Genomic DNA, 20,584 nt, shown 5'->3' with positions numbered 1-20,584 from the left:
CATGGCTAAATCTCTCTTCCTTAGTGAGAGGAACCAGACATAAAAAGTGCATTCTGTTTGATTCCATATATAAGAGACTCTGCAAAATGCAGGTTGCCTGGGTTTCTGCGAGGGAGTAGATTGATTGCCAAGGAGGCCAAGAGAACTTCCAGTTGTGATGGAAAGAATCTGTATCTTCATTGTACTGGTTACACAGGTATATACATTTGTCAAAACTCTACATTTTAAATGGGTATGGCTTTACGGTACATAAATTATACCTCAATAGACCTAATAAAAATCATATCTAGGTGTAGGTGAGACTTTCCTGGTGTGGCTTCTTCCATTGTAAACAGCTGTGAACTAAAGTCGTCAGTTACATCCCCCGACCACTGCGCCTAACATATCCCCCCACCCCCCGCCCCAGTGGTGAGAGAGGGACTGGAGAATTCCCATTTAAAAAACAGGGAAAATGGGAGACACAAACCAATGACAGTTCTATAGAAATTCTGAAATCTAGCAGGTGTTGGTTGCCAGTTTCTTGATTAGGGCTTAGTGCTGCTTCCTGGAAGTGTTTTTCATGGTTCTCTCCTCTGTCTTTTGGGTTCTTGACTTTTCCTTCTGAATTATCTTTTTTTTTTTTTTCTTTTTAACAGAAGCAATGATTTGTTTTAAGCTGAGTAGTTTTCTCAGCCTGCCTCCTGTTTATAGGAATTTGGGGAACCAAATGCCTCTTTTCACTTTTTTTAAAAATTTACTTTTTAAAAATTATTTTTGGTTGCATTGGGTCTTCATTGCTGTGCGCACGCTTTCTCTAGTTGCGGCGAGAGGGGGCTACTCTTCATTGCAGTGCACGGGCTTCTCATTGCAGTGGCTTCTCTTGTTGCGGAGCACGGGCTCTAGGGTGTGTGGGCTTCAGTAGTTGTAGCACACGGGCTTAGTGGCTCCACGGCATGTGGGATCTTCCTGGACCAGGGGTCACACCCGTGTCCCCTGCATTGGCAGGCGGATTCTTAACCACTGCGCCACAAGGGAAGTCCCCCTCTTTTCACTTTGAACTCTGTCCTTTCATATGACGAGTCTAGTTCCTTGGCTTTGAGGCCATGTCTGTGTTCCTTGCCTTTCCCAGGCACAAAGCTTCTTATAAGCCAGAGCTTTCCGAAGTGGTCACCAGCACTGGTTTTCAGCTTCTTCTCAAGAGCAAGGAACTCCATCCCTGCTTCTGGTTTCTTGATGAGTTTGACTTTGTCCGTCTACTTAGAGGAACTTTGATTCTCTCCTACTTGTCCAGAGTCATACTTCCTGCTCTTTCTAGCTGTCTCTGAAACCAGAGCCTGGCAGACCTTCAGTTCCTATCCTTTTTATGACATTACATTTTTTAAAATTAAAGTATAGTTGATTTACGATATTATATTAGCTTTAGGCATACAACTAGTGATTCGGTATTTTTATAGATTATATTCCATTTAAAGTTATTATAAAATATTTGCTGTATTCCCTGTGCTGTACAGTATATCCTTGTATCTTATTTATTTTATACATAGTAGTTTGTACCTCTTAGTCCCCTCCTCCTACCTTGTCACTCCCTCCACCCCCCTTGCTACTGGTAACAATTAGCTTGTGAGTCTGTTTCTGTTTCGTTATATTTGTTTGCTTTATGTTTTAGATTTCACATATAAATGATAACATTCAGTGTTTGCCTTTCTCTGTCTGACTTATTTCATTTAGCATAATACATTTTAGGTCCATCCATGTTGTTGCAAAGGGCCAAATTTTATTCTTTTTTATGGCTGAGTAGTATTCCATTGTATATATGTACCACATCTTCATCCATTCATCTGTTGATGGACGCCTAGGTTGCTTCCATGTCTTGGCTACTGTAAATAGTGCTGCTGTGAACATTGGGATGCATGTATCTTTTTGAATTAGTGTTTTCATTTTCTTTGCATATATACCCAGGAGTGGAATTGCTGGATCATATGGTAGTTCTATTTTTAGTTTTTTGAGGACCATCCTTACTGTTTTCCATAGTGGCTCCACCAATTTACATACCCACTAACAGGGTGCTAGGTTTTCCTTTTTTCCACATCCTCACCAACATTTATTTGTGGTCTTTTTGACAATAGCATAGCATTACATTTTTGGGGTTTTTTTTGGGCATTGCATTTTTGTCCGAGCTAAAAGAGATGTTCTAGGTTATTCCTTTAGGTTTTTCTCCAATGCAGCCTTGACTGGCATTGTCACTACTATTTCTTTAATTATTATTTTCCCAGTTTCTGTTTTATTTATGTCTTCTGGAATTCATATTATTTTGATGTGAGAGATTTTGAATTTATCTTCCTTATATGTTGCATTTTTATTTATTATATTCATCCCTTAATTTTTTTGTGTGTTCTCAGAATATTTCTTGAAGTAGTTTTCTAATTCGCTGATTTGATTTTATGCTATATTTTATCTGCCATTCTCTTCTTACATTGTGGTTTTAAAAGTTGGTAATCATGTTTTTCATTTTTAAACACATTTTTATGATCACAGATCGTTTATTTCCTTTTTAAATCTGAAATGTCTACTTGAATCACATTGAGGACACAAATTAGAAAGACATTTTAGAAATTTTCCATATGTATAAGTTTCTTTTGCAGGAAGAAATTCAGTCAGTCTTTTTTTAGGCTTTTAAAGCTTATTATATGTCTCATTACTTATCTCTTTATTTTTATAGTGACAAGTCTATGTTTCTGTAGTATTTGGAATCAGCAAAGATTCTGGGAGAATGTTTCTGGATTGTCGTTGAAATATTTTAGCATTAGGAAAAAGTGAAAGGGAAAAATTTACATTTCCTCTAGTTTTACTCCTCAAGAGGAGGAAGGAGGCACTTGCACGTCAGGGAATCGTACTCATACACTGAGACCCTGCTTTCTGGGCTAGCTTGGCACCCCCACGTGAATGAGCCACAGTCCCTCCTCCTCACTGGCACAAGCTCCGTAATCCTGACCTCACTGTAGTCTTGTCCCCCGTACCAACTGTAGGCTGTCTTTATAAGTACCATGACTTGCTATTTATTCTCTGTGGCAGGCAGCACCTGCTGTTCTTCCTAAAGGATAACACAGGGTTAAGCTTTGCCCCCTACCCTCTGTCTCCCTGTTCACCCTGACCTCCAGCCCCATCACTGTGAATTTGAGCTGTCATTGTACCTCCTTAGAGTTCCAGTTAATTGTGTTTCCAGCTGGAGTCATTATCAGTGGCAAGAGATGAAACTTCTGTGCTTAATGCCCTATGCTTCTTGTGCCAGCTGGATTTTAGCAATGATACTGACCTCCTTCTTTAGTTGGCTCAACTGCCTTCACAAGAAGCTGACTTCGGCAATACCTCTGCTTTACTTGGCCTGCACTGGAGCATGTTTCAGGGGAAATAGAATGAATTTAGTTTTGGGCATGTTGAATTGGAGGTAGGGCTATTCAGTTTGTATTTGCAATGGGGTTGGAGGCCAAGAGAGCAGTTTGGGCTGGAGATGTAGATTGGTAATCAGAGCTTCTCCTTATTATTTGAAAAACTAATAGTATATTGGATTGACCAGGGAAAGCACATAAAAGGAAAATAAATATGGTTAGACACAGAACCCCAGGGATTATAGCATGTATGAGATGGGCAGAGAAAGAAAAGCTAGTGAAAAAGCTGTGAAGGAGATTTCTAAAGGACCAGATAGGAACCGGGAAAGAATGGTTCTATGGAGCCAATAAATGTGGCATCTTTAAAGCACCACCCCTGATGTTTTAGTGAGAGCAGCCAGGGTAAGAACAGATCACGGCTCATTTGCTTGAGCACCTAGGAGATCAATGCTGACTTTACTTACAGCACTTTCAGGATGAGTGGAAGTCAGATTGTAGTTGATTGGAAAGGACATGGCAGGATAGGACATAGATTCAATAACTTATTTTGAAAATTTACTAAGAAGGGAAAGAGGTAGGATCGGTACAGAAGACAGCTACGTGTGACTTAAAAGGATGTGTTGTTTTATGTATGCACCCTGTGTAATAAATAGATAAATGTTTCAGTCCTCTTTTTTATTAATATTTTCTATGAGAAGAATTACTTTTAATATTTAAGCATTTTTCAATTTTTAAGTATCGCTCTTTTTATGATTGTTTAATCTATTCTTGAAGAAGAACAGGCCACTACTTAGTATGATATATCAGGGTGTCTCTTCCCACATACTAAGTTTTAAATGCTTTATATCAGCTCAAGCACACTGGCTGATGATATTATTCTCAAAATATTACTTTATCTCCTTTTCTGATTTATTTTTAAGTATTTGGATATCGGGACTACTGAGTAGGGGTATAAAAAAATCCACAGCTCTCTTTAAAACAACTTTTTCAGACATTCTAAATTACTTAGTAACTAGTCTAAGGAATGTTATTCTGTCAGTGTTAACTACCAAAAAACACATTAATTTTAATCTTGTCTTTTTGAACTACTGTTCTGTCTTTTGAGAATACTTAGTATGACCCACAACTTGTGAAGGAAATCCTGATATGGCTAGTGGTTGGAAGTCAGTGGTTTTAATTCATTAAATAATGGTTAGTTTTCATTTTGTGTCTCTTGAAGTAACCATTCAGAGAATAGATATTTGTAATCATGGAACTTTGATTGAAGTAGCTCGAATAGAAATATATGGGAGAGAAGTGGACATGAAGGGAAGTCAAATATTTTCTTAGGAAACTAGATTCCCTAGGATAATGGATAAAGTAATTTATCCATTATCCCTGGTAATATAAAAATATGGCAGTACAGGAAGATGATTGCACCAAGTGCCATCCACATAATCCAGTTAAAGAGTTAACAATATCACATTGTATGTGTATACCACTTTTGCTCTATCCATTTCTCTGTTGATGGATACTTGGGTTGTTTCCATATCTTCAGCATAGTGCCTAGTTAACAATGTACTATTGTGCTCTTCAAAATTTGTTAAAAGGATAGACCTCATATTAAGTGTTCTTACAACAAAACAAAAACAAAGGTCACAGGGAAACTCTGGGAAGTATTGGATATGTCTGTTACCTTGATTGTGGTGATGGTATCACAGGTGTTTGCGTACATTCAAACTCATCAAATTGCACACATTAAGTATGTTCAGTTCTTTGTATGTCAATTATACCTCAATAGAGCTATTTTTTAAAAAAGAAAAAAATATATGGGAGACTCTAGGCTAAAGTAGAATATCGAGAATGGCTTTTTTTTTTTTTTTGCGTGGTATGCGGACCCCTCACTGTTGTGGCCTCTCCCGTTGCGGAGCACAGCCTCCGGACGCGCACGATCAGCGGCCACGGCTCACGGGCCCAGCCGCTCCGCGGCATGTGGGATCTTCCCGGACCGGGGCACGAACCCGGGTCCCCTGCATCGGCAGGCGGACTCTCAACCACTGTGCCACCAAGGAAGCCTGACAATGGCATTTTTTGTACTATATTTTATATTGGAGAAAAATCTTTTTGTTCTAATTCATCTGGAAGCTTAAACTATTTTCCTATTTATGCTCTACTTATGTTTTACCTAAATTAACATGGCATATTTTTAAATTTAGGACTTTGATTTATCTGTGGTTTCTGAGATGGCTTCAAATTAATTCAGACTTTCAGCTATGTGAAAGTTTTGTTATTTTATATATTTTAAGACTTCATCGTGATGTGAAACGTGAATCCAACAAAACTTGCTAACCTTTTAAAACAATTATCTTCTCTGAGAATGTATGCTTCAATTTTTCTCTTCCTACACTTAGGTAAAGGGGAAATACATGTGGTTTATTATAGTCCCACTTAACAATAACATTTGTTTGTAAGCAAGCATGTGGCATTTAGGTGACATTTTATTTACAGTTTAATAAATACAAGTGGTTATTATTTGTATTTCTTTTTTCTTTGCTATTGAAACGTCATTGTTAATATAAACAGTCATCTCATTTCCAAAAGAAAAAACATATTGTAATCCTAGATTTGAATACCCCTGTGTCCTCTGAATTCCCCCAATTCTGATTGTGACTGTTTTGTTCTCTTAATAGGGAACAATGCATTGCAAAGCTCCAAACCAGATCACAGTCTATGAGTCCAACCTACAGAGAAGATGGACAGATTATTACCCCAAAGAGTTGTGTAAGATCAGATTCTACTTTTGTTTTTTTGTTTGTTTGCTTCTTGTTTTAAAATATCTCCACGTTTTTAGTTTCATATTGTTAAATTCCAACGATTACTTACAAACAATAAAGTCTGAAGGTTTTGGTGAATATCCTGGTTTCAAAGAAAGTGGTGTATTTGGTATATTCCATAGCGTTCCTTCTACTTTTTCAAAGATTCTGAGGCATCTTGTTAATCTATCATTTTTCCTGTGCATTGAAGAATAACTTTGAAAAGATTTGTTTTTTAGTTACTTTTCCCCTTTTACTCAGTATATGTCTAAAAATGATTAGACACACAATGGTCATAAACTTAAGAAATTGGGATTAGTTTGTAGTGAAGTAGGGAACACTGCCTTCCTGATGAAGGTGAACTGTTCCTATCTTGAAATATGAATACTTCTCTTGCATTTAACTACTTAACATAGATTTGGTTTGACCATGGAGCTAATGAGCATTCCAGTCAGCTTGATAAAGAGATGGACTCTGCCTGCTTCCTACAGCATAACTCTGCTTGTCTTGGGTGATGAGACTTTTAGTTACAAGCAAGTCATATGTGATACATGACTGTTTTAGCACATTTGCTCTGAATATAACTCCTTCCATTTTCTCCAGTGATGGAGAGTTCCAGTTTAGAACTTTCATAAATATCTTTATATAAAGAGCAGCACATTTTAGATATTTGTGAATTTATTATCAATCATTATACTTACTCAAAATAAATAAGGGAGGGCTTCCCTGGTGGCGCAGTGGTTGAGAGTCCGCCTGCCAATGCAGGGGACACGGGTTCGTGCCCCGGTCCGGGAGGATCCCACATGCCGCGGAGCGGCTGGGCTCGTGAGCCATGGCCGCTGAGCCTGCGCGTCTGGAGCCTGTGCTCCGCAACGGGAGAGGCCACAACAAGTGGTTGAGAATCCGTCTGCCGATGCAGGGGACGCGGGTTCGTGCCTCGGTCCGGGAAGATCCCACATGCCGCGGAGCGGCCGGGCTCGTGAGCCATGGCTGCTGAGCCTGCGCGTCCGGAGCCTGTGCTCCGCAACGGGAGAGGCCACAGCAGTGAGAGGCCCGCGCACCGCCAAAAAAAAATAAATAAATAAATAAATAAGGGAGTACATTTTAAAAGACATTCTCATTCACACACACACACACACACACACACACACACACACACAAACATTCAAAAAGCAAGGGGCCAACAGTAGAGGCAATAATGAATTTTAATATAGTGTATATAATAAACCCAACATTTTGTTCAGTAGAAATCTGGAGATTCAGTAAAATATGAAGAACATTTTTTTTCTTTTAAATTTTGAATTTTTATTTATTTTTTTATACAGCAGGTTCTTATTAGTCATCAGTTTTATACACATCAGTGTATACATGTCAATCCCAATTGCCTAATTCAGCACACCACCATCCCCACCCCGCTGCGGCTTTCCCCCCTTGGTGTCCATATGTTTGTTCTCTACATCTGTGTCTGAAGAACATTTTAATATATTTTTCATCACTTCAGATAATTTAAATGACCATAGATAGATTTATTTGTTAGTAGTGAGGTTTTCTAAAAGCATGAAAATGCTATACCAACAAATTAAATTTAAATTTAAATAAAATATTTTGGCTGTACTGTAGGATATACATTATTATTTTACACAAACTTACCTTTCTAAGTTTTTAGGGCTTTCAGATCATTGTCCATTTCTGGGTACAGATCTTTGGCTGTTCTCAGTTAATTTTAATTTTAATCTGGTTTGATAAGTTTGTAATATAATACATTATATGGGAGGGAAAAGAGCATGGAATTTTATTTTATTTTTTTATAAATTTATTTATTTTTACTTATTTATTTTTGTGTGTCGTGTCTTCGTTGCTGCACGCGGGCTTTCTCTAGTTGTGGCGAGCAGGGGCTACTCTTCGTTGCGATGCTCAGGCTTCTCATTGTGGTGGCTTCTCTTGTTGCGGAGCACGGCCTCTAGGTGCGCAGGCTCAGTAGTTGTGGCTCGCAGGCTCTAGAGCGCAGGCTCAGTAGTTGTGGCACACGGACTTAGTTGCTCCACGACACGTGGGATCTTCCCGGACCAGGGCTCAAACCCGTGTCCCCTGCGTTGGCAGGCAGATTCTTAACCACTGCGCCACCAGGGAAGTCCCTTAATTTTTTTAAGAGATAAAGAATTACTTTTTCATAATAAATAATTAAGTTTTCGTGATGTGAATCCAAAGCTTATTTCTCTTTATGTACAGTGTATGAATGAGAATTAATTTAAGAACGAAGAACTTCTTGGATAGCAATACAAACTTCCCTGTTAACTAATTTTAACGAGAGTAAATAATTCACTTTTTCAAGTGTTCCCCTACCCCCCTTTAAAGCTACTGTGGTATACCACAATTAAAACTTTTTGTGAAAGAACTTAAAGAGAAGAGTCTGGATTATTTTTTAAAATATTCTTTTGATTTTTTTTTTTTTTGAAATCTAGTTGCTGTGTGAATATATTGTGAAGGCATCTCATAGCCTTAAGCAGCTGTAATAAACAGTCATTACTTAGAATTGAGAACTAACTCAGTTGTAACATAATCCTTTCCTCTGAGGGTAGTATAGCATTACTAAAAAAGGCACACAAAACTCTCATTACTCTGAATGACATATATTTTGTCCTGTTTTCTCCCTCCCTCCCCTCTGCCCTTCCTTCCTTCCTTCTCTCACTCCCTTCTTTCCCTCCTTCCTTTCCTCTTTTGTTTCTTCCCTCCATCCTGTCTTTTTTTTATCCTGTTTTTCTTTTTCTCTTTTGTATTTCAGGAAATTCATTCGAAGAAATCTACTCTTTCTTTGGATGACAGTGACATCGAAGCTCGCCTTAATAGTTGGAATCTTGGGGTAAAAAAGTATTTGTTTCATGTATGTATGTTGATGTGGCAGAATCATGTTGTATTTGGAAAACATCTGCACTGATTTAATTCTAAACAATGACTATTACTGGCTGTTAGACATTTAGTACTGTGTGAGCACTGGGAAGGACTTGGGGAACAGGAAAGAGAAATAACATTCCAAAGAAGCATGAATGGTCCCTGCCCTCGACAAGCTAGCTGACTTTCTTGCTGGTGAAATAAGAGATATACACATGAAACAGTTAAATAAACTTTAAGATAGTGTATGATCAAACTATATAACCAAAATGAGTTATATAGAAAGTAGAATCCTGAGGTGGAGGGGAGAGGAGGAGGACTTGGAGAAGCAAGGTCAGTTGGATTAAAAAAATTCTCCAGGAGACCTCAGGATGAGCCGCCATCGTGGACAGCGGTTTTCATGTTCAGAGGCCGGCTGTGACTGTTTCTGGGTGGATAGGGAGGAGAGGGCAGGAACTAGAGGCAGAAAGAGGCGTGAAGAAAGGTGTGGCCGTGACCGGGACTCAGGTAGGGTTAGAGGGCAGTGCCATCAGGCTGGGTTGTATTGGAGCTTTGAATACTAAACTGAGAAGTTTAGCTTTTAAATTTTAGGCAGTAGTGAGATTAATTTTTTTTCCCCTCCACATTCCACTTTACATATATGCTGTTTAAATGCTTTCAGGAAGTGAAAAGGGGTTTGATCAATTTTTTTAATCCCACTTTATTATTATCAAAATAATTTGTAACTTGAAAAATTTGAAAAACACATAAAGTCAGATGAATAAAATTTGTATTAACATTTTGTTAAATATATCTTTCCCTCATTTTTTTCTGTGTGTATTTATAAAATTAAGATTTAAACAAAATTGGGGTCATATTATAATTACTATTTTATTATGTGCTGTTTTAAATTTGGTATAAGTTTATAATAGTTCTATTAGCATGAATATTAATGGTAGCACTAATTTTTCTTTTGGGTAGATAGTTCATAACCTATTTAAACATTCTGACATTTTTGGACTTGTTGGTTGCTCCCAGTTTATTGCTAATATAAGTAATACTGCAATAAAATTCCATAAAAGAGTCCTTTTTTACCTATTTGGTTGCTTTCTTAGGTTATGTTAGATCTTGGTACATTGCTCTCCAGAAGGTGTATACCAATTTGTTCTCCAACCAGAAGTATATAGGACTGTCTATTTCTTACTTCTTCACTGACATCAGGGGTTGTTATTTTTTTAAAGAAACCTAAAACCCTTCCTACTAATAATGTTCTTTTTTAAAAATAAATTTATTTATTTATTTTGGGCTGTGTTGGGTCTTTGTTGCTGCATGCGGGCTTTCTCTAGTTGCAGTGAGCAGGGGCTCCTCTTCATTGCAGTGCGCGGGCTTCTCATTGCAGTGGCTTCTCTTGTTGGGAGCACAGGCTCTAGGCGCACGGGCTTCAGTAGTTGTGGCATGCGGGCTCAGTAGTTGTGGCTCACGGGCTTCAGTAGTTGTGGCAGGTGGGCTCAGTAGTTGTGGCTCACGGGCTCTAGAGCACAGGCTCAGTAGTTGTGGCACACGGGCTTAGTTGCTCCGCGGCATGTGGGATCTTCCCGGACCAGGGCCCGAACCCGTGTCCCCTGCATTTGCAGGAGGATTCTTAACCCCTGCACCACCAGGGAAGCCCCATACTAATACCGATCTTTAATGAAAGCAGTGCTTTAGGACATGTGACTAGGTGGTATTAAGAAGGTCACAGTGGGTGTGCATAGACACGGAGAAAGGGAGACAACCCTCCTTTAGGTGTCTGTGGTGGACTCCACAGTGGTGTGATTTCTGTGAAGATGAAAAGGATAGGAAAGAAACACATTTCAAAGAGAATAAAGAATGCTTAGTGGCTGATTGGTGGGCTGAATAGGAGGGTGCCTGAAGGTTTGGTTCCAGGAAAATGGGAAGGTTGTCTCTCTGTCAGTTAATTGATTGTCCGATGGGGGAAGCATTTCAGGGGTTTCAACGTGTTATTCTAGACTGGTAGGGTTAAGAGAGGCGGTAAGATTAATTGGGGAGTTCAAGGTTTTCAGCTCCATGAGTGAGTCTCCAGGGCTGGCGTTTTGTTTTGCAGCCACACTGCTGTAGGTGGTGGCTGTATCCAGGGCCTGGGACAGCTCTAGTCTTCGGAGACTTCAGAGTGAGGGAGCTGGCTGCGCAGTGGCCACAGTTAGAGGGGAGGGGACCCGGAAGGATTTAAAGCAGTGTGAATCTCCCAGGTATCTGGGGAGTATGCTAATGAAAGAGAAGAAAGAATTGATAAAGAGAGGGCAGTAAGAGGTCAAAAGAAGACCGTTTTCACATTTGAAGGGGTAGGGGAAGCTGCCACTGGAGGGGAGTGCTGAGTTACTGGTGTGGGAGAAGAACACGGGAAATCCCTCAGAAAGACCCATTCTGTTTGCCAGAAAGCAGTATCAAAGTGAAAAATAAAATTCTGGGCTATCCTTTTAAACTTGGCTTTGCCCTTAGCCATTTGAAACTTCTGATGTACATTTCTTAGCACAGAGTACTTTTCACAATTATTTAACTGTTAAGAGGATTAAAATTTTCATTCATATAGTAAAATTAAGATAAAACATCTAAAATATTTTGAGGTAATGCCCTAAAACTAGGACTGCCTGGGGTTTTGTTTCACATTTTTATTGTTCAAAGAATGCACTAACAGTGTAAAATATGAAAGTCTTGCATTTTTATATATTTATAACGCATATGCATTAATCAGGTTGAACTGTATCTCTTGATCACAGTAGAATAATTTAAATACCCAGTGTATTCAAAAACTTCGATTTTGCTTTGATTTTAGTTTTGTATGAGAATGTGCAATGCACTTTTGTTTCTTTCTTCCTCTGAATGATCAGTTTATAGCTAGTTAATTTTGTGCTCTGTACTAAGGGCACATGTTTTATATTGCTGGCATGCCTGTCAGCACCTACTTTCTGATTCATGAGATGTTCTAGATTTTTAATTTTCTAGTTATTGTTGAAAAAATATATTTCTCCCCCAATTATATTCTTTCTTTTCCTAGGAGTGTGTTAATATTTTCCCTAGGAATGCATAATTCAAGTAGAAGTTTACTTGGTAAAGCTAGCAATTAAATAATACAATTCCTCCTGTATTATTTTTTTAATTACTCTTTAACCTTTTTAACCTTTAGCTTTTGGGAAGCTTTCTTGCTTTGTTAACATATATTTCATGCATGACTGTCTTTATGTAAAATGTTTTTCTTTTTTCCTGAGCAGGGCTGGGGGACCCAGAGGGGGAGGGCTCTCCCAGGCCTTCCATCGGGTCACCAGCCCCCCACCCGTTCCCACCCGGGGCCGAGGTGCTGACTGAGAGCCTCGCTCCTATCAGGAGCGAACAAACAGTGGGGACGCTTTAGGTGACCCCCTTAGGTCAGGTCTCTTCAGAATTTGTGGGAGATCTCCCAGGACGGGCGGTGGAGGAAATGGGACCCGGCGGAGGATGGAGCAGGGCAGGTCAGCGGGAGTGAGGCCCCCCAGATCCCACGGGGAGCTCCGAGGGGGGACAGCGCCCCTACCCTCGTCCGGCGGCCCCATGAGGGTAGAGCCCGTGGGGGAGAACTTCCTGTCCAGGGCTGGGGGGCACCTGCAAGCCCTCGGCAGCTGGGGATGCCCCCGAACCCCCCCTGTAAGGAGTGAGGGACCCCTGGCTGTCTTCCCTGTGGTCACCCTGCCGGGGCCTGTCCAGAACTGTGCTCAGTCACCGGGCACAGCTGTCCCCCCCGGCTGAGCGGACATGCGGGCGAGTCCAGGTGAGAGGAGTGCCCACGCCGCCGAGCCTCGGAGGCCTGGATAAAGTGGACTAGTTGGAAGCCAAGGAGCTCAAAACTAATGGATACGGTAGATGCTGCCAAACAGTTTTCTAAAGTGATTGTGCCAGTCTGCACCCTCATCGGGATGCGGTGTGTACCGGTTCCTGCCCCTCTACTTTCTCTTCCATACTTGGTGTTGTCAGTTAGTTTTTCTTTTAATTATAAAACCTAGCCGTCTTGACAGTGGTTAGTGACATTGCGAAGTGTGCTTTTAATATGTATTTTCCTGATGACTGATAGAGTTAGATGCCTTTTAATATGTTGACTGACAGTTTGGGTAGCCTCTCAGAGTTAAGTGCTTACTGAAGACTTTGCCGGTTTTCCTGTTGGGTTGTCTGCCTTTTTCTTCTGCATATGTAAGAGCTTTGTATCTGTTCTGGTTGACTACTTTTGGAATATAGTATTGTAAATATTTTCTTCCACTTTGTTGCTTTCCTTCATTCTCTTACTGGTGTCTTTGATGAACAGAAATTTTAAATTTTAATGCTGTTCATTTTCACATTTTCATCTCATGAAAAAATGCTTTTTCTGTCCTGTTTAAAGTCTTTGACTATTTTGAGTTCCTGACGATGTTCTCCTGTGTTTTCTTCTAACAACTCTTTTGTTTCACTTTTTCTGTTTAGATCTACATGCCATCTGGGGCCGATTGTAGTATATGTTGTAAGATAGGAAGTTAAGATTTGTTTTTGTCCCTTATAAGTATCCAGGTGACACTCCCATTTATTGCAAAGACTATTCTTTTCCTGCTGCGCTGCAGTGTTACTTGTCTTATCAATCAGGTGACAGTACATGTGTGTTTCCATTCTGTTCCTTTGGCTTATTTGCTTCTCCTTGTGGTAGTGATTGATGTCTATATCTGTATTTCACTTGTGCTCATTAAATGTTTGTTGAAATGTGAGTAAAACAACAAATGAACCTTCATTTGTAGTATTTTTTCTGTGGAAAACATTTTTCAAGTTCTAAAATATTGACTTAAAAACATTATTTTGGAGCATAATTGATTTGACATTGATGACTGAATTTATTTTATGCTATAGAAAGAGTTTTGGCAGTTCTTCTGACGGATGCTGTGACTTGAAAACGCTTATTCTAGTTGTGCTGCTAGTAATATATTGCCCGAGAATGTCCTTTCCTCTAAGACAGCTAAAATAGCAGATAAAGTGTCTTTCTATTTTTCTGGAACCTTGGAGCATCTCTATTTGATCAACATTAGTTAGTCTATAAGGAGGTCAGTTTGACCAAGTCCTGAATAATCTGAAGAAACAAACTGACAGAACTCTTTGTAACCGAATAATTCTGCTAAAAAACTTAACAAAATAAAATGTTAAAAGACAGTTTTCATTAGGGAGCATTCAGATATCTGTATTTATGTCTAATTTAAATAATTATTTATTTTATTATTGTGACTGTTTTTCAAACAAGAAATGTTCTGTCACTTGATTCATTCATGCTATTGGAACTAAATTATTTTTGGCTTTGCTTTCTGTATAATATTTTGTTAGACTTTAATGTTTCACATAAGTTCTTTTTATCTTCCATTTTGGACATTCCTTATTGTGGTATTCTTTCTTGAGGTATTATGAGAGAACAAGAAGTCTTCTAAAAGAGCATGAAGAAAGTAAATGTTAAGACTTTACAGATTGCTGCAAGTCCATGTTACTTGTGGATTACAAAGTGGGAACATTTAACTTCAAAGCATGTGTGGCTGCTGTTATAAAATCAGAAAATAGATTGCTTATTTCCCTCAAATAGACTAAAGAACATGCTCTACTATGAATAGTTCTCATTACATTTTAAAAGTGGGTATGAGACAAACTCAATGTATTGTAAATGAATAACAACAACAGGAGATTTATACTTGTTTACAGTGTTCATTCTTTTAAATATTAGAATAGACTTTAAAAAATTAATTAATTAATTTTTGGCTGTGTTAGGTCTTTGTTGCTGTGTGAGGGCTTTCTCTAGTTGCGGCGAGTGGAGGCCACTCTTCATCACGGTGCGTGGGCATCTCACTGTCGTGGCCTCTCTTGTTGTGGAGCACAGGCTCCGGACACACAGGCTCAGTAGTTGTGGCTCACGGGCTTAGTTGCTCCACGGCATGTGGGATCTTCCCAGACCAGGGCTCGAACCCGTGTCCCCTGCATTGGTAGGCAGATTCCCAACCACTGCGCCACCAGGGAAGCCCAAGAATAGACTCTTTTTTTGGTCAACTTGAGAGGGGAAATTTATGATAACAGGATGAGTCCTTAATTTCTGTATTTAATGGCTTTTAAAGATGAAGAGGATGAAATAGGAGTTATTTTTGCACAGTTGAGAGACTACATTGTAATTAGCTAAACCAATATTTTGTACCCTGCTTATAAATGTAGAGCCGGGTAAAAATAAGTCACAGATGGTTTTCTTGGCTTTTGGTTTTAAATTTTAAGCTTAATTAGAGCTTGAGCATCTTTGGGAATTCTCTGTTTCCCTCTTCCTTTATTTTCCCCCTTATATTTAATTCTGCTTCATGAATTAGGGTTTTATATGCATGTGTCTTTGAAGGACTTACTTTCTGTGCTGGTTTTCTCCATTCCAAAAATAGGAAATGGTTACTTACTTTTCATATATATACCTTCAGACAATAAATATTTATTGAGTATACTTTGCTGCCTGCTGGAAATTTGCTGCCTCTAGTTTTCAAAAAGTTGTGTATATATAGTACAGTGTTATTTACTAAAGACTATGCCTCTTTCTCTTGTATGATATTTAAGTAGATTTTATTATTATCTTTACTTAATAAATGTTTCCCAAGGTAAATGCACTAATTCATACACCCAACAGTAGTGCTCCACATCTGGAACACTTCTATTGTCAAATTTTTAATGTATGCCAATCTAGTGGCTGTAAAATACCATCTCTTTGTGGTATTACTTTGCATTTTTCATGTTTCTAAACAGATTGAGCATATTTTCATGTTTATGTTTTTCAGATTTCCTCATCAGTGAAATGTGTCTCAAGTTTTTCCCATTTTTTTTTCAAATGGGCTGTTGTTCTTTCTTTTATTTTAAAAGAACTTCTTTACACATTGTGTAGACTAATTATTTGTGCAAATATCTCCATCCAGTTTATGGCTTGCCTTTTCAGTTTATTTATAATATTTTTTTTAGAGAGAAGTTCTTACTTAAAGTGATTAAATTTATTATTTCTTTTATGTTTATGCTTTTTTTTATGTGTGGTTTAAAGAAATTTACTCTACTCCAAGGCCATGAAGTTATTCTTCTCAGTTGTCTTCTGAAAGTTTTTATAGTTCTGCTTTTAATTATAAGTATTTAATCCTTTGGGAATTTATTATACATGGTGTGAGGAAGGGATCAGCTCTTATTTTCTTCCTCTTATTGAAACACATCCTTATTTTCTCAATAATTTGCAGTGTTATATCTTTCATGAATCATATTCTTATATATATTTGAGTTTCTGGTACTTTCCAGTTAGTTCCTTTGAGTTATTTTCATTACTATAGTTTTATTATATCTTGTAAGGCAACCCACCTTGATTTTTTTTCTTCAGGCATGTCTTGGCTATCCTTGTCCCTTTATTTATTTATATACATTTTATAATGAGCTTATTAAATTTTCCAAAAACCTTATTGAGATTTTGGTTTGGATAAATTTAGTCACTAGATCTAGTTAAGGGGAATTGACATTTGTATAATATTGAGGCTATCCAAAAACATGGTTTCACACTCTTTATTTCAGTCTTAATGTCTTTCAGAAAAAGCTTAATTATTTTCTCCATAAAGAGTTTATGAATGTTTTCTTAGATTTAATTTTAGGAGTCATATATTGTTTTATGATTATAAATGATGTCTGTAAAATCATCTTTTTTCCTAGATGATTTTTGCTAATTTATAGAAATGCAGCTGACTTTTACATATTGGCATCTGGCAACTTTGCCAAGCTCTTATTTGGTCAGCCTCTACTTAACATCTTTCTATTTTTTGTCTTTATTTGTTGTGTTCTTTATGAACTTCCTGAAATTATTTAAAAGTTGTACTTGAATATATATTGTTCTAGTGGTCGTGGAATGTAAATATCATCAAATATTGACCTGCAGGAGAGTGGCCTACCTTAAGTGGGCTGTCCAAAAAAGCCTGATGAATCAGAGCACTGCAGACAGGGGAGTCAAAAGGGGGGCTGTGTGACAGTTTTCTTCTGTTTCATGGATTTTTTAAAAAGTGATTCCTTCTGCTGACAGGTTTTGATTTTGATGTTCTTTTTTTTTATAGTAAGCTTTTATGGACATCAGATTCTTTTTTCTGTTCATGATTATTTCTATTAGGTTTTTCTGAGCAAGCAATAGCCAGTGAGCATATGAGAGTGGTGGCTTGGGTAGCTTACTTTATTTCTTAGTTCAGAAAGGCTCCCTTCTCCTGCTCCACTGAACAATATCTTTAGTAGATGGTGCCTTCTGTGGCTGTCATTTTGGCCTGTCTTCAGATTCCTTGATTTCTTCTTGTTTCCATAGGGCCCTTTTCTGTAGCCCCTTTTTCTTTTTTCCTCATGGACAGCCTTCCTTCCAGGGCCCTCCCTCTACTGCAGAGTGCTCGCTTCCTAAGATCGCCTTCTCTGGCCCACACCCCGTGACCCTCTTTGACTCCTGTGTCTCCAGCCCTCTCATCTCTCCGGCTTTTTGTCTGACCCACTTAAGCCACTTTCCTTCTACAGGTCAATATTTGATGACATTTATGTCCCACCACTAGTAGGACCCTCAGGACTTGCTTTTTTTCCATGTTATCACTCAGGTTTGGCTTAGGATCTAATTCTGCTGATTTGTTATCTTTCTTTGGCCACTTATATGTTATTTGAATTTTTTGTAATCTCTTTCTCCTTGTTGTGATGTAGGCATGGGTGATGGGTATTAATAAAAATAAATGCTCTCTTTGTTCCTCTGTATGGATTTTTGGAGGATGGGGAGAGAAATTTAAATCCAGGCAGTTGCCATTACTTTATGGGAACCAGCCTCCAGGTGAAAGAAATTATTTTGTAAATTTCTTCTAATTTAGGTGCAGAAATATAGTTATTCTTCAGATCCTATCTGACGCTATAGAGGCTTAAAATTTTTTTTTTGAATTTTATTGAAGTATAGTTGATTTACAACGTTGTGTTAATTTCTGCTATACAGAAAAGTGACTCAGTTATACATATATATATTCTTTTTTATTTACTTTTCCATTGTGGTCTATTAAAGGATACTGAATATAGTTCCCTGTGCTATACAGTAGGACCCTGTTGTTTATCCATCCTATATTAAAATATTTTTTGATTAAGTTTTATTTTTAATTTCATTGCCGCTATATTCTTTGAGTAATTGATTCTTTACCCTGAACTTTATTGTCCAATTGGGTATGGATTGTTCATCTTCCATGATTATTAATTATAATACACCATTTGAGAAGCTTTTTGAAAGCACAATGGGATTTTGTAGGAGTGGAACCCAGTAATATATATTTGAAAAAGTTTGTCAGTTGATGCTAATGTTTTACTTCAGGCTAAGAACCACTATCCTAGGTTGAAGTCATAATTAGTGTTACATTTATATTCTTGTACATTTTGAGGTTATCCATGTAGCAAATTGTGAGTTTATGATGTTAAGAGATTGGAATTCCATGATAATGATTTTTAATTATCACTTCATTTGTGGATCAAATAGTTGAGATAACAATCAGTGTTTCTAATTGATCATATAGTACATTAATTCAATAAATATTTCATTGAAAGCCTGCTACATGCTAAGTATTATGCTAGGTTCCAGGAATACAAAATTGAGAAGTCATCATCCTTGCACTCACTGAGCTTAAAGACAGATGTGGAGACATACTGATAAACACGTAAATATAACAGAAGAGCCGTGAGAGACACACAGCGTACTTCAGAAGATGATAAGAGGGTGGGATCAGGTGCAGTTTGCCCCTTCCTTCCTTCTTTTCTTTCTTCTCTCCTTCTTTCTTCTCTTCCTTCCTTCCTCCCTCCCTTCCTTTATTCCTTCTTACTGAATATTTGTGGGACACCCACTACCTACTGGGTCCTGTGGTGGATGTCGGGATAGGTGTGTTACAAGACAGGCAGAGTCTGTTTTCAGAGTCCCCAATCTTTTGCAGAAGATAGATGTTAGATCACAAAAAGGAGATGAACCTCCAGGGTACTGCTGCAGTAGTAGGAAGTTAACTAACTTTCCTGGTGGAGACATTCCTGAACTGAGAGTCTGGAATAAGTTAACCACATGAAGAAGTTGGGAGAATGATTTCACAGGTTGCAAAGACTCAGATATGGGAGAGAGTGTAGTGCTTTCAAGGTAAAGCAAATTGTTCTGTGTCCTTGGAACATAGGGTATATTGGGGGATAGAAAGGTAGATATAGGAGGAATCCCAAAGGAATTTTGTATTCCAGTTCTTATTATGGAGGTAAAGTTAAGGATTCATACATCAAATCTGCCTGGGAGTGTAGCGATTAAATTGGGACTTGAAGGATGATAGGAGGGTACTTATAGGGGTTAGAGGGGTAGACAGAGGTAGAGAGGCACAGGAAGACCTACTGTATTCTGGTGATGTAGGTCATTCAGGGTCCTGGGGGATGAAATGTGAGGTGAGGAGAAGTGGGGATGAGGCTGGGTGGTTAGGCTGTGAGAGGGTCATGCAGGTGCATTTATGGCACAAAGGAGTTTATGCTTTATATTTTTTTTGTTCATGGGGTACTAAAAATATATTATGCAATACCCATTCTAAGAAACATACTAAATATTAAGACATATGGAAAACATTTTCATTATAGTTTAATTAAAACTCAAATATTAATGTCTTTATTTTATTTTAAATTTTTCAGATAGAAAATCCTCGGTACCTGAGACAGAAGCCTATCCCAGTTACTTTGGTAGGTGAGAAATGCATTGAACTTTTCCTACGGTCAGATATTTTAAAAGAAAATAATCCTCAAGTTATTTAGAGAAAATAATGCAAGTCCACATTATGAAGCATAATAGTCCTATTAATCCTGTCGCTTGGAAGTGAATAAATCACTATTTTTCTTCAATATTGGCATTATTTTGACATGAACTTCAGCCAATTTAGAGTTTACTTTTTGATAAACCAGGCCTGAAAAAGTATTGAATGACTCTTCCTCATTCAACAGATGACTCCCAAATTCAGCCTGAGAAAATCCAGCAGTCTCCAGGATGATCAGTTACTGTCTCGAATGCATGAGAAGGAGGTAGGATCGAGATATTTCTGATGTATCTAATTTATTAAACAATTTTTGTATTTTGTGTAATGTGAATTTTCCTGTTAGAATAAGGTTGCATGGTAGGAAGAGGTTGTCATCGGTATGGATATAAAATACTGATGCGGGTAAGGCAGGGTTGTCTTCAACTTTGTGATGCCCGTCTTCCATTTTGTGTGTCCTGGCTCCAGGCCTGCTGGACAGATTACGCTGAGGGGCTCTCTCCTGACTATCAATTCCTGATTATCAAGCCTATCAATTCCTGAGTATCAGGGCCTATCAATTACTGATTATCAGGCCTATCAATTCCTTTTTTTTTTTTTTTTGTGGTATGCGGGCCTCCCTCTGTTTTGGCCTCTCCCGTTGCGGGGCACAGGCTCCGGACGCGCAGGCTCAGTGGCCATGGTTCACGGGCCCAGCCGCTCCGCGGCACGTGGGATCTTCCCG

General features: G+C 38.4%; 1 protein-coding gene across 15 annotated transcripts in view; it reads left to right on the top strand.

The window, feature by feature from the left end:
* The window catches only part of CEP112 (centrosomal protein 112), a 415,833-nt gene that overhangs the window by 35,392 nt on the left and 359,857 nt on the right, over positions 1 to 20,584 (top strand). For 11 of the 15 annotated variants that reach the window (XM_055090371.1, XM_055090375.1, XM_055090377.1 and 8 more), the window contains 4 exons: positions 6,035 to 6,125; positions 8,940 to 9,038; positions 19,745 to 19,792; positions 20,051 to 20,128. In XM_055090371.1, the coding sequence (XP_054946346.1) occupies positions 6,035 to 6,125; positions 8,940 to 9,038; positions 19,745 to 19,792; positions 20,051 to 20,128 (316 nt within the window). The remainder of the gene's footprint in view (positions 1 to 6,034; positions 6,126 to 8,939; positions 9,039 to 19,744; positions 19,793 to 20,050; positions 20,129 to 20,584) is intronic. The other 4 variants (XM_028498151.2, XM_055090374.1, XM_055090379.1 and 1 more) reach the window with 3 other exon arrangements.

The sequence above is a fragment of the Physeter macrocephalus genome, chromosome 14 (assembly GCF_002837175.3).
Source record: "Physeter macrocephalus isolate SW-GA chromosome 14, ASM283717v5, whole genome shotgun sequence".
In the NCBI taxonomy this organism is placed as follows: Eukaryota; Metazoa; Chordata; class Mammalia; order Artiodactyla; family Physeteridae; genus Physeter; species Physeter macrocephalus.
The sequence above is the reverse complement of the archived record's forward strand: the minus strand, read 5'-3'. Positions and strand labels throughout refer to the sequence as shown.